Source organism: Podarcis vaucheri, assembly GCF_965113315.1.
Source record: "Podarcis vaucheri genome assembly, chromosome: 2".
NCBI lineage: Eukaryota > Metazoa > Chordata > Lepidosauria > Squamata > Lacertidae > Podarcis > Podarcis vaucheri.
In genome coordinates, this window is record NC_138760.1 from 340,794 (window position 1) to 354,130 (window position 13,337).

The following is a 13,337-nucleotide window of genomic DNA, read 5'->3' on the forward strand; positions in this document are numbered from 1 at the left end:
TGTTTCCTGCTTGGCAGGGGGTTGGACTCGATGGCCCTTGTGGTCTCTTCCAACTCTTATGATTCTATGATTCTATGATTCTATGATTCTATGATTCTATGATTCTATGATTCTATGACATGAATGTGTGGGAAATAGTATAGTATGATGAATTTGCGAGCAGGATTTGAACTACCGTATAAATAACAGAAGGAATTAGAGATTATTGTATGGAGAGAGAGAGAGAGAAGACAGGGTGCAGCAAGGGGGAGAAATTAAAAACCCTGTGTGTTAAGTTGTGGGTGAACATATCAGACGACACAGTGATTCTTCAGACAGCTCTTGTTTATTCACAGGCCAGACCAGAACAGAACTGAAGGGTTCAGCCAGCCTGCTTATATAGAGCCCCACTAGAACGCAACAGTAACCATTTTCTGTAACTATCCAATCACTGAACGTCACTTTCGATCCCTTATTTGCATATGTGGACCTGAACTATCTACAGCATCCCCCTGCTGGCCCAGGGTGAGAACTTCAGGACATAACACTGTGGAAAACGGGAGGGGAAGTCAAATAAAAACTGAAGAAAATACTATTTTGTTTTGGAGTGTATAGGTGTTTTTTTTTTTAAACAAAATACTATGACTCATGGAATGCGAAATGATAATACAAGAGCATAAATGTAATAGTGTGGGGAGTTGTAATCATGAAAGCTGATGGCAAGCAAAATATTTACAGGGTTGTTGTGAGGATCAAAGGAGGAGGTGGGGAACCATGTGCTCCACCTCAAGCTCCTTAGAGAAAAAAGGTGGGATGGTGCTCTCTTTTGTTCTTCTAGGTACTTATTTTTAAGGATTTATAAGGATGTTAGGATGCAGTGCATCAGTGATCCTGATCCAAAGTGGAGGAATCCCTAGAGTGAAGCAATAGCAAATTTGCTGCTCTCACACCAAAGGGACCTATCACTGTAGAGGTAATGGCTCGAGAGGGATTGAGACTGCTTTAGAAGACAGAACCTCTACTGTGTGATATTCCTATATATGCAAGCTCAGCAGTGGTACAGATGGAAGGCTCTAATATAAAAAATGGAACAATATGGAAGAACAATATTCATTAATTGAGGTAACACATTTGTTTGCTATCCTCTTCTCCAGTGTTCATTATATTAACTACTTTGATCTTATTGGGGACAGATGAGTGATTTCAAAAAGACTTTTAAATTAGATCCATGTTGACACTCAAGTCCATAACAGACAGCTTAACCCCACATTACTTCCATGTAAGTCTTTTTTTTTTTAATGAAAAAACAAAAACCATGAGAATAGAGTGAGGCCCTCCTACACTGGGAGCTTTAAACAGGGGGAGAAAACATTTGTCAAGTTTTGGTAAATCCCAGTTTTTATCTTATAGCACTGCTAGGATATCTTAGCCTCTTGGTACTCACCACTGTCTCTCTGAAATTACCACTGCAAGTATTTTGAGGCAGGAGGTTCATTTTTAAAAAATTTCTGGTCTTTAAATCCTACAGATCTCAAAATGCAAGTTTAACATGAATGGGCTATGAGATCAGATCCAGATTCCCCACCACATGTTGAATGACACGGTAGTGTGAGAGATAACAGGGTGGGGGCAAAATCCTTCAGTTATAAACTTTGAAGGAATACCTGTTTCCAACTACAGCTTTTGAATTAAGAGCCCTGATTATTCCCTCTGTGTAATAGGCTAAACTGCAGTATGCAGATGGCCAACTTCTGCATCAGCAGATGGGGGCACTAGATTTTCCATGCAGCAGTCCAGGGATGAGCAGTATATTTCGCCCAAACCCCTGCAAACCAGGTCAGGGTCTCAATGAAAGTCAGCATGACATGGTACCATAGTTAATTCCCAATGCTAACTTTTTGGCCATGACTGGGTGTTATATACAGCATATGAAAAGAGGTGCACTGTGAAAGTGCAAAATCTGTCTCATGAAAATTATTTTTGAGATCTGGTGTAACACAATGACTAAGAATGAGATACACCAGTGCCTAGTTTGAATCTCAGCTCCACCATGAACTTAGGAAAGCCACATGATCTCTGCAATATGGGGAGTAATATTTTCCAGGTGGGGTGCCAACTTGAATAAAATATTGTGCAGGGGGCAGGTAAGCCCCACCCCACATAACTGAACACAAAATGTCATGCATGCACACCATGAAGGGTGGCCCTTTCAGATATTTTATTTGGGGGATGAAGGGATCTCAGCCCCTAGGAGTTGGCTCCTATGTTTACAGGATAGTTGCAAGGATACAACTACATCAGGGATGATGAGGGTGTGATCCTCCAGATGTTGCTGGACTCCAATTCCCATCATCCCTGGCCATTGGCCATATGGGTCAGGCCCAGTGCTTTTTTTCTGGGGGTACTCAAGGGAATGCATACTCACACCTTTTATTCTAGAAGAAAAGAACTGGCTGGGCTCAATGAAATTTGGAGTCCAACAGCATTTGGAAGGCACAAGTTCTCCCCCGTAGGTGAAGCTTTCAATTCTGTGGGGGAAACCTTTGTTTTGTCCATTTTGCCTACAGTCATGTTGGAACCTACTAGCTGAGTTAGCTATCAGGAGTGTATTTGATTTATGATATGGTTGCGCACTCATTTTTTTGGTTTCTGATCTGCCTCATTCTAGCCTATAGGCATATCATAATATATCGTTTCTATTTCTGCCTCACAGATAATAGCTCTAGAAGACTATGAGAGATGAAAATGATACAATGGTAACCGAATTCATTTTGATAGGACTCTCGGATCACCCCAGAGCTCAGAAGGTCCTCTTCTGCCTACTTCTGGTTGTCTATTTCATTACCCTCTTTGGGAATGGTCTGATGGTGGTGGTAATTATTGCTGACTCACACCTCCACACTCCTATGTACTTCTTCCTCAGCAATCTCTCTTCAATAGATATTTTCTACATCTCCAGCAGTGTACCACAGATTTTAGTCAATTGCTTCATTGCTAGAGCTACCATTCCTGTTACAAATTGTTTGACCCAAATGTACTGTGGACTCTTCCTTGGGATGACTGAGTGCTTTCTTCTGGCTGTCATGGCATATGACCGTTTTGCTGCTGTGTGTCATCCCCTTCATTACACCTTAATCATGAACAGTAGGCTCTGTATCAGTTTAGTAGCCTCATCCTGGATTATTGCTTTTCTGCTGGCTGTGGTCCCTGTATTTTTCATACCAGTAAGCTTTTGTGGCCCTAATATAATCAATCATTTTTCTTGTGAAGCCCAGGCAGTCCTTAAATTGGGCTGTTCCAATGCCCGCATCAATGAGATCTTCTCAATTGCTCGGGCTATTCCAGTGCTTGTTGTTCCCTTTCTTTTCATCATGGTGACTTACATTCGCATTGGCCAGGCAGTGCTGAAAATCCGATCAGCACAAGGTCGAAGCAAAGCGTTCTCCACCTGTGGCTCCCACTTGATTGTGGTCAGTATATTCTATGGCTCAGCTATGTCCATGTATCTTCAGCCACATGGTAGACCCTCTTCTGATCGGGACAAGCTGATCTCTGTACTGTATGGGGCACTGACCCCTATGCTAAATCCCATGATTTACAGTTTGAGAAACAAAGATGTAAAGGGGGCTGTGTACAGATTGATTGGGAAGAATCCACCAGAATAAATATATCTGTTTTTGATGGAAGATTATCATGAAGTTTTTGTATATGCCAATGCTTCTTTCCTTCCTTTCTTCTAGTGTAGCCTTCTGTCCTGGCTCTTTAAATAAACTATTTCATGTTGGATCCGTATATTTTTGCATACCTGAATGAGACCTGAATCCCAAAGTCATAAGGCAAAATTCACTGAAAACCCTACCTACAAGCAGTGGGAGAGTCCTCTAAGCTTGATAGTCGTTGAAAGCAATTAGAAGTTATTTTCAGTTAAAAAGCAGAGAGCAAGGGGAAGGGCTACCTTACTTTATTATTTTTTAAATGACAAGCATGTGAACCTGCCACATGGAGCAAGCCGTTTGCACATACTCTCTCTCCCCTCCAATCACAAGAGCCCAATGAAACTGTGTCTGAGGTTTTTGCCCAATCCCTGCTCACTTGCCACCCAGCAAATCTTTTACATGTTTTCCCCCTGCCACCAAGCAGACCCTGCTCATGAGCAGAGGCTGGGTGATCTGTGGATCATCATTGTGACTTTCACTGTGCAATTAACAAGATAAGTGAGTCCCTGGCAGGGTGCTGCAGACCCCCGGGGTGTGTTCTGCGGACTCCCAGGGGTCCCCAAGCCCCTAATTGGGAGCCACTGTTCTAGGGTGTTTTTTGCAGTCGTAGGGATCGCCCACACTTCCACTTGTCCCACTCCTAGAAACATAGGTGCTGGCTCTCTGGGTGCCTGAGCACAAAATTCCCCATGAAGAGGCCGGGCACCCACAAATTTTGTTGCCAGGGCCATATACGCTGCATGACACCCACGGCCCCAGGCACCTACAGTCATGTGGTCAAGTTGGCACTCCTGCCTAGAAAGCAAGGAGTCTGAATGGTTTTCCACATGACCCATGCTTTCTAGGTAAGGTCTGAGTGTTTTTCCTATTGTCCTCCTCATTTCCCATGGAAAACCCACTCTTTAGTGCTAATTCAGAGCAAACATCAATCCAGAGAAAATCTGAATTGCCTTTTGTTCCAATTGAGCACTAAAGCACAGTTTTCCCCAGAGGAAAGCAGTGGGACAAAAGGAGGGTGTGGAAGGACTACAGAACTCTGGTTCCCATCTTTTCAGTGTCTTGGTCCATGCATCTCTTAGCTCATACAGAAAGAGAAATTGACAATATGATTAACCCCACCCAATGTGATTCAAGTATTATCAGGTTCAAATGATGGTTTGCAAGTCAAGGATTCCTTCTCATTATAGGCTACAGGTTATATGGCATGATAGATTGTAGGCATATGTTCCTCTATGAACCACAGGCTGCCCCTTTATAGGTAAGGAGAGAGGTCAAACAGCAAAAATAGCCATTCCCAAATGCATGTAATTCAATGTGGGTGACTGACAAAAATGTGCTTCAGATATGGCACCACAATTTATAGGAGACACACATACACAAAAACAACAACATGTAAGAGAGTTTGTGTACTGGTCCAGTAAACGCTTCCGCTGCGCCACCAGCAACAGCTCTCTTTGCAGAGCATTAATTAAGTCCAGTGCAGAGATTCTTGTTGCAGTACAAGCTTCAGAGTCTCAGCAGCAAAGAAATAACGACACAGGGAAGCCTGTCTTTCCAAAGACAGGTTTATTGCAGAAAGAGAACAGAAACACCTCTGGAGCTTTCGGACATTTTTGCTGCACGCCCCACACACACAACGCAGAGAAAACAAACACTCTTTATATACTGAGCAACTTAACAACTTAACGAGCTTGACTACTTAAAGTCACATGACATTGCTAACTTGCCAGCGTCTTAGGTTTCACACCCTAACAACATGAAGGCTAAAATGTGACAGTAATGTCATCTTTTCCCAATGAGAAAAATGGACCTTATGGACCTTAATTCTTACAAAGTTCCTATAAAGTGATATTTCTGTCTTTCTTACATGCACACCAACAGTGGGATAGGGGTTCAAAAGCAATTTGAGTGATAGGTCTGAAATGTATGTAAGCGCTGGAAATGTTTGTGCAATGCATGTACATTCCACATTCCAATTAATGATGGCAACAAGGACAATTCCTGGGAGAAGTCTTGTATTTTCCCAGGTACAAAATATAGATCAGGCCATCCAAAAAAAAAAAAGATATGTGCATATGAATCGATTGAAATCTATGGCCTCCAGCCTAAATGACTCTTTATTATGTTCTTGGCTATAACTTATCCCTTCATGTACAAGACAATGAGGTCTTGTACAATATAAAACATACATAGAGGGGGGAAACCATACGGAGTGGTCAGCATACAGAGTTCCAATGTTGTTGACCAAGACTTCATGGCCAGAGATCCTAAATCAGTGGTGGCCAGTCTTTTCCAGCTTGTATTCCATAAGCTGGAAATGACCTGTAATAGAACACACACACCTCTCATTTAATGGTGTTTTGCCTCTAGTTCACTGGCCAGACTTTGAAGGCAGCTTTGCAATGAGGACAGGCAATGATGATGATGATGATGCACCAGTCCTGACCATGCATTGGCCCAAGGGTCCTTTTGCACATATCCAAGCATGTGATAAATCCTGTGCCATCTATGACACCGATGACTTAGGGTGGCCACCAATGACCTATACACTAGGACTGCTTAAAACAGTATGGGGGATGACTTGTGGACCTTCAAAAGCTGTTGTACTACAGCTACCATCACCCCCTGACCCTTGACCATGCTGGCTCGAGGGATGGGAGCTGGAGTCCAACAACCTCTGGAGAGCCACAAGTGGGGGCATCCCAGCCAAAACTGTCACATTGGGCGGGGGTGGAGGACAAACTGCCATCTATAGATGTGGAAATATGGAAACAGCGAGGAGTGGCAGGATTGAGATTTGGAGCTATGCTTCAAGGTCCAGGCTATGGGAAGTCCCGAAAAATTAATAATTATAATTTGGATTATAATTTGGTATTTTTTTATTTTAATTGGATTATGATTTGATATGTTAATTGGATGTTTTTTATTTGGAAAATTAATAAAAATGATTTAACAAAAAAGAGAGAGAGAGCCCTCCGTAGCTGGCAGTGACACCAAGGAGGAGGAGGAAGGGGGGCTTAGAGGAGGGGGTGATGTCAGCGAAGCTCAGATGCTGACAGGAGGAGAAGTAGGCATAGGGAGAGGACAGTTAGCAGCAGAAGACAGAGAGGAGGGGGTATCGCGAATTCCTCGCGACGCTTTTGGCGAAATGCTCATAGTCCCAGGTTTCTTTTTTAGTGCAGTCTTTTTAATGTGAGCTATATACAAGTATTTACAAAAGCAGTTCATACAGAGTATCTGCACCTTAAGGCAAACGAATACTCTCCACCACAGCAGCAGCACCACACCACACCACAACCACCACAATTACTGTTGAACAGGCTTTCCTTTTAAAACAGGTGATAGCCAATCACATTCCTGCTGAGTCACTCTGACCCAGCACTTCACAGAGTATTGCATCAGCCTGTTGAAGCCTGCAGACTTACTTATCATCCTGCGAATCCCAACACTCCTCCTTAAGTCAAAGGCTTGCGACCTAATAATTCTCATAAGTCTCGAAATTTAGGAGCATCCAAACATTTTGTATACAAATCCACCACATTACATTTTGTGTTACAGTGCTGTACCTTTAACACATTTCTTTCCAAAGCATTTTTCACATTCCCGTATCTTATAACAATATGTTTACTCTTGCTCTTAAAGTTCTGTTGGTTAGCAAGCTGTTGTGCAGCCATGTTGTCACTTAGCACAGTGATTGGCATTTCAGAAGGTATTCCAAGTTCTTTTGTTAGACAAGCAAACCACTCTATTTGTGACACACATTCGCTTATGGCTGAGTACTCTGCTTCACAAGTACTTGTGGCAACAAATGCTTGTTTCTGGGATTTCCACTGAACCAGGGCATTTCCAATACATATGGCATAGCCAGTGGTAGACTTTCCATTTTCTCTGTCCCCCCAACTGGCATCAGAGTATGCATACACTTGCTGATCATATCCTGTATCCAGACCAGTTTGTAATCTTTTGTGCCTTTCAGATACCTTAGGATTCGTTTAAGTGTTACCCAATCTCTCTGAGCCGGGTCTGCACTTCGTTGGCTTAACATGTGCACTGCCAATGTTATGTCGGGTCTTGTCCAACAACTTAAATATAACAGTGAACCCAACAGAGAATGAAACGCTGTTGCATTCTCACATTTTTGTCCTTCTGGTTCATTTTTGTACTGGATAGTTATGGCAGTGTCAACCTCATTTGCCCTCTCCATTCCATATGTCTTCAGTAACTTTTCGATTTTTTCCTTCTGACTCAGAGAGTAGACGCCCTCTTCATTTCTCTGAACCTCTACTTCTAAGTAATTCTGAATCTCTCCCAAATACTTCAGTTTGTTACCTAGGCTGTTTATAAACCAAGACACTTGCTTTTGTGCAGTTGTTATTAGACAGATATCGTCAACATACAAAAGTAAATAACAAACACTTCCTTGCACCATTGCTGAATATAAACAGGAATCAGCCAGGCTTTGTTTGAATCCCATCTTTTTCAAAGTTGTGTCTATGCATTCATGCCATAGACGTGCACTTTGGTGTAAACCGTATAGTGCCCTTTGCAGCTTTAACACCATGCTGTCTTTTTCCAGCTCATAACCTGGTATTTGCTGTAAATACACCTCGGTGTCAATAGGAGCATTTAAATATGCTGAGGCAACATCAAAATGATTAACTTTTAACTCTCTCAGACTTGCCATTGCTAAAACTGATTTTACTGTTTCAGCCTTTGCTGTTGGGGCAAACACTTCAGCATAATGTATCATTTTTCTTTGTGTAAAGCCCCTTGCAACCAACCTGGCTTTCCTCTGACAACTACCATCAGCCAGCTTTTTCACTTTAAAAACCCACTTACAGCTTATGGGCTTTTTTCCTTCAGGTAATTCTGTAGGTACAAACACATTGTTGTTTAGCAGAGAGTTATACTCTGCCTTCATTGCCTTTAACCATGCCTCTTTCTCTAGAGTAGGTAACTCTTGCACTTAAAAATTTTCTGGCTCAGTTACACAAACCTGGTTTATGGTGGCTGGGAACCCATAACGGTCTGGAGGTTGACCTTTATTACTTCTTGCAGACCTCCTTGGTTCATTAATCTCACCCCCTGGACTGCTTTTGGGGTGGATTGACTCTGTAGATCTACCTCCTCCTGTCCCTGTTGCACTTTCTTCTCTCCCCTGCTCCATGCTAGCAGCTGGAGAAAAATGCTCAACCTTTACCTCCTCCCTTTCAGTTTCTCTGGGAGAGCTGCCAATTCTTAGCTTTGTTTCAACTGCCTTATCAGGTACGTTCAGCAGTAAAACTTTTTCTGGCAGCAGGTTTGCATGTATCTTGGGCCAATTTCTTTGCTCATTAAAGCTGGCTGATCGACTATAACTCAAAAGATTTTTATCATCTTCAAACCTGTAGGCTTTTGTACCACTTTCATACCCAAGAAATAGCAACTGCTGTGCCCTTTTCCCACCTTTTCTTCGGTTCTTTACAGGTATGTCAACCCACACCTTTGTCCCAAAGATTCTCAAATGTTGCAAACTGGGACTTTTGTTATAGAGAATTTTATAGGGTATGTCATCTAGTACCCTTGACCATAAGCGATTCCCAATATAATTTGTGGTCTTAATACTCTCAGCCCAGTATTTAATTGGAAGATTTGCATCTGCTAACAATGCTTTCATTTGTGTCTGCAAGACACCTCCCCTACATTCTGCTACTCCGTTCTCCTGAGGCGTCGCCACATTGGTAAGCCTATGTTTAATCCCTTGGGAACGCAACCAGTTTCTTAGGGAGCTTGCCATAAACTCTCCTCCCCTGTCTGTCTGAATAGAGCACACCTTTTTGCCAAGTTGCCTTTGTACCCTTCTTACCCAGAACCTCAAAGTTTGGGCAACGTCATACTTTTGCTTTAATGGATAGACCCAGTCAAATCTAGAATAGTCACCCACTAGGATCAAACAGTACTTGTTATAGGAGACACTTGGTGGAAAAGGACCAGTTACATCAGCATGAATCAACTCCAGTGGTTTTTTTGGTTTCTCTCTGGCTTGCTCTTGCTACTGGGCAAGCCCTGCCTTTAACCTCCTTGCAGATATTACAGTCTAAGTAATTATCACGACTTTTTATGTTTTTCATCCCCCCACACAACTCCAATGTTTTGTTTAGCACCTTAAAGCTAGCATGAGCCAGACACCTGTGCAGGAGATGAATACACATATCATGGGTCGGGACATTTTGCACATTCGCAACCTTAGACTCACGCTGCAGTACATACATATTAGTTCTAAGGTTAGCATTTGCCAACACTGCCCATTTTGCTTTATCTGGCACTGATCTCCCACAAAGTTTACTTCAAAGCCTGCTTTTGCCCAGTCAGGAATGCTCAGGAGATTGTTTTGCAAACTAGGCACACACAACACATTCCTGAATGTGTGTCCCAGTTGTGGGAACACAACCTCCCCCTCACAGACCACATTAGCTTTCTGGCCCGTAGCAAGACTTACATGTTTTTTGTTTGAAGCCCTAGCATCAGTTAGCAATCCTTTTCTTTTACAAAAGGTTTGAGAAACTCCACTGTCCAGAGTCCACAGCTCTTCATTTTCTTGATCATCTGCAGACACCCAAGCGGTAGACTCCCTCTGCTGCCTCTTGTGCTTCTGCTGTTTTTGTTGTTTTCTCGGGCAGTCCCGCAGCAGGTGTCCACTGGACTTGCAGCAAAAACACCTTTTTACTAGGTAACAGCAGCTCCTCCTGGCTGTTTCTCTGGCTCCCGACACCTCTGCTCTTCCCGGCTGTTGTTCCCTCTGGGATGCTCCAACAGCTGGGCTGAGGTCATCTTTCACTCTGCACGCCTGTCTTCCTCTGCATACAACCGTCCGGTAACGTATTCCAGAGTCAGCTTATCAGTCTCTACCGACTAGAGGGAGTTGACCAGCATATCATAGCTGTCATCAAGGGAACTCAGGACTATAAAGACTTTGTCCTCTTCCCCCACAGGCCTCCCTCTTAAGGCTAGCTCCTGGAAACAGCCTGTTAGGAATTTTAGGTGGTTCACCAGGGACTCCCCCGGTTTCTTCCGACACCGGTACAGTCTCCTGGTCAGTGTTATCAGTGAGCCAGCTGTCTCTCGCACATGGACAGCCTTGAGCGCATTCCACGCCTCACTTGCCATCACCTTATCAGCTACGTAGACTAGGTGGCTGTCGTCCACTCCAAGGATGATCGTAGCCAAAGCTTTCTCATCCTTTTCTAGCTGGGCCTCTGCTAGTGCCAGCTTTTCATTGTCGTCCTCATCCCACTCAGGGGGCTGCGGTGTAGTTTCCACCACCTTCACTGGCCCTCACGCTTGAGGAAGTGTTGCATGCGGACCGACCAGGTGCTGTAGTTTGTGGCCGTCAGCTTCTCCAGCAACACGCCAGTTCTGGACGGCTCCATCCCTGCAGCTCACCTCCAGCACCCACGGGCTAGATAATTGCCACCTGTACTCTTGCGCAGCGGAAGCGTGCTGGGCCCATAACCCTGTCGCGAATTCCTCACTGCGCTTTTAGCGAAATGCTCATAGTCCCAGGTTTCTTTTTTAGTGCAGTCTTTTTAATGTGAGCTATATACAAGTATTTACAAAAGCAGTTCATACAGAGTATCTGCACCTTAAGGCAAACAAATACTCTCCACCACAACACCACAGCACAACCACACCACAACCACCACAATTACTGTTGAACAGGCTTTCCTTTTAAAACAGGTGATAGCCAATCACATTCCTGCTGAGTCACTCTGACCCAGCACTTCACAGAGTATTGCACCAGCCTGTTGAAGCCTGCAGACTTACTTATCATCCTGCGAATCCCAACAGGGGGAGAGCAGCTGTAATCTGAGCTCTAAACAAAGGGGAGAAGAAAAACAGGGACAGAGTGACAGAGTGACAGTATGAGAGCTCCAAAAGTGAGCCAGACGTTGGAATGCAGGAAACATTCTCTCCCAAATCTCATAGGATCTCAAATGTGGCCAAGACACGATACTGGAAGAGAAGGTGGGGGCTTCCATGCTGGGGAAGGGGGAGGAGCTCAGTCTGGACAACTTCATCTTCTGGGGAGGACGATGAGTAGAGGAGCTCCATCCTAGTTCATTGTTTTAGCAATAAATCTGAAATAATTAACAGCCAGAGTTGTCTCGCATTTGTGGGAGCATAGGCGCCGATTCCATGGGGCCTGAGGGGGCCCGAGCCCCCTCAATAATTCGTTTGGGGGGGCTCTGCCCCCCCAATAATTTAAGAAAATTATTAAGACTCTCCTCCCTGGAAGAGAGGGAAGTGGTTGTGGGCGGGAGCCCGAGCTCCGCCTCCTGGCCGGGGGCCTTAGCCCGCGCCCCTCCTCACCTGGGCTGGCACCCACGCCCACCGGAGGCAGCCAACCAGGTGTCTCCGGTGGGCGTGTTTAGCAGCTTAATGCTGCGGGGCCAGCTCCGCCTCCTCCTCAGTCGTCGTCGTCCCGCAGCGAGTCAGGATAGTTCCCCGTTCGTTCCCAGCAGCGACGACCACGTGGATCTGACTAAGAAGAGAAGCTTTAACAGAGAAGTTTTGCCTTACCTTTTCTCTACGATAGTTGATTTGGGAGGGTTGAGTGCCTCTGTGTGTGCAAGTGGAGTGTGTGTGTGTTGATTTGCTCTATCTGGGGAGTCTCTTTGTACATCCCATCTAGCCTCCTTGTTTAGCTAATTTGGAGTGTGTGTGTGTCTTCAACGTTGCTGCGCTGTTTGGGGAAAAAAGCGGGGGAGCTTTCACTGCTACGTTTTTGTGAGTGCTAATTCTACTCTGCTAATATTACCCCTCTTACTGCTAAAGGCTTTCCTTAATTGGAGAGTCTGTGGGTTTGCAGAAGCGATTGTTTAAATCTGTGGGGTGTGTCCTGAGACTGTGTGTGGATATATTGAGTGTTTGTGCGATTGCAGAAACGCTTTACTTTGAATCTGCTGGTGTGTGTGCAGAGTTCGTGGGGGGGTATATTTGCCCACCGGGTCTGTGTGTACCTCCGGAAGTTTTTCCCTTCCCGGAAGCAATGCTTGTCTCTTTAAACTGCTCCTCAAGCTGCTGATTTTGAGCTGTCTTAGCATTGGTTGGGGGTGCAGGCATTGAAATTGTGCTTAAAATGGCTGAAGGTGGGCATCTCTTTGCAGACATTACATTGAGGCTGCTTACCTTACACGGACCCAAGCCTCCATTGTCCTTCAAACCCCTTGTGTCTCTCTCCGTGCTTTGTTTACCCCCACAGGCACCCTCCGCCCCCATCGTGGCTCCCTCCTGACTCTGATTTCCCTTACCAACCCTCTGCTCCGTCTTGTTGCTGGTTGTGCCTTTACTTTACAGCTTTTATCTCTGCTTTCCTCTGCCAACCCCCTTTTCCCTAGGGTTGCTGTTTGTCCTTTTATTTATAGTTTTTATCCTTGCTGGTTGTGCCTTTAGTTTATAGTTTTTATCTCTGCTTTATAGTTTTTATCCTTGCATGTTGTGCCTTTATTTTATAGTTTTATCTCTGCTTTCCTTTGCCAACCCCCTCTTCCCTAGGGTGGCTGTTTGTCCTCTTATTTATGTGCCTTTATTTTATAGTATTTATCCTTCCCTGTGCTTCGGCTCCCTCCTGGCTCTGATTTCCTTTACCAACCCCCTCCCCCC

General features: G+C 44.4%; 1 protein-coding gene across 1 annotated transcript; it reads left to right on the plus strand.

The window, feature by feature from the left end:
* Positions 1-2,711: 2,711 nt before the first annotated feature.
* Positions 2,712-3,644, plus strand: LOC309523643 (olfactory receptor 13H1-like; the record flags this gene model as incomplete). Its single annotated transcript, XM_082207636.1, has 1 exon — positions 2,712-3,644. The coding sequence occupies one exon, from the start codon at positions 2,712-2,714 to the stop codon at positions 3,642-3,644; it is 933 nt and encodes a 310-aa protein (XP_082063762.1).
* Positions 3,645-13,337: the final 9,693 nt, after the last annotated feature.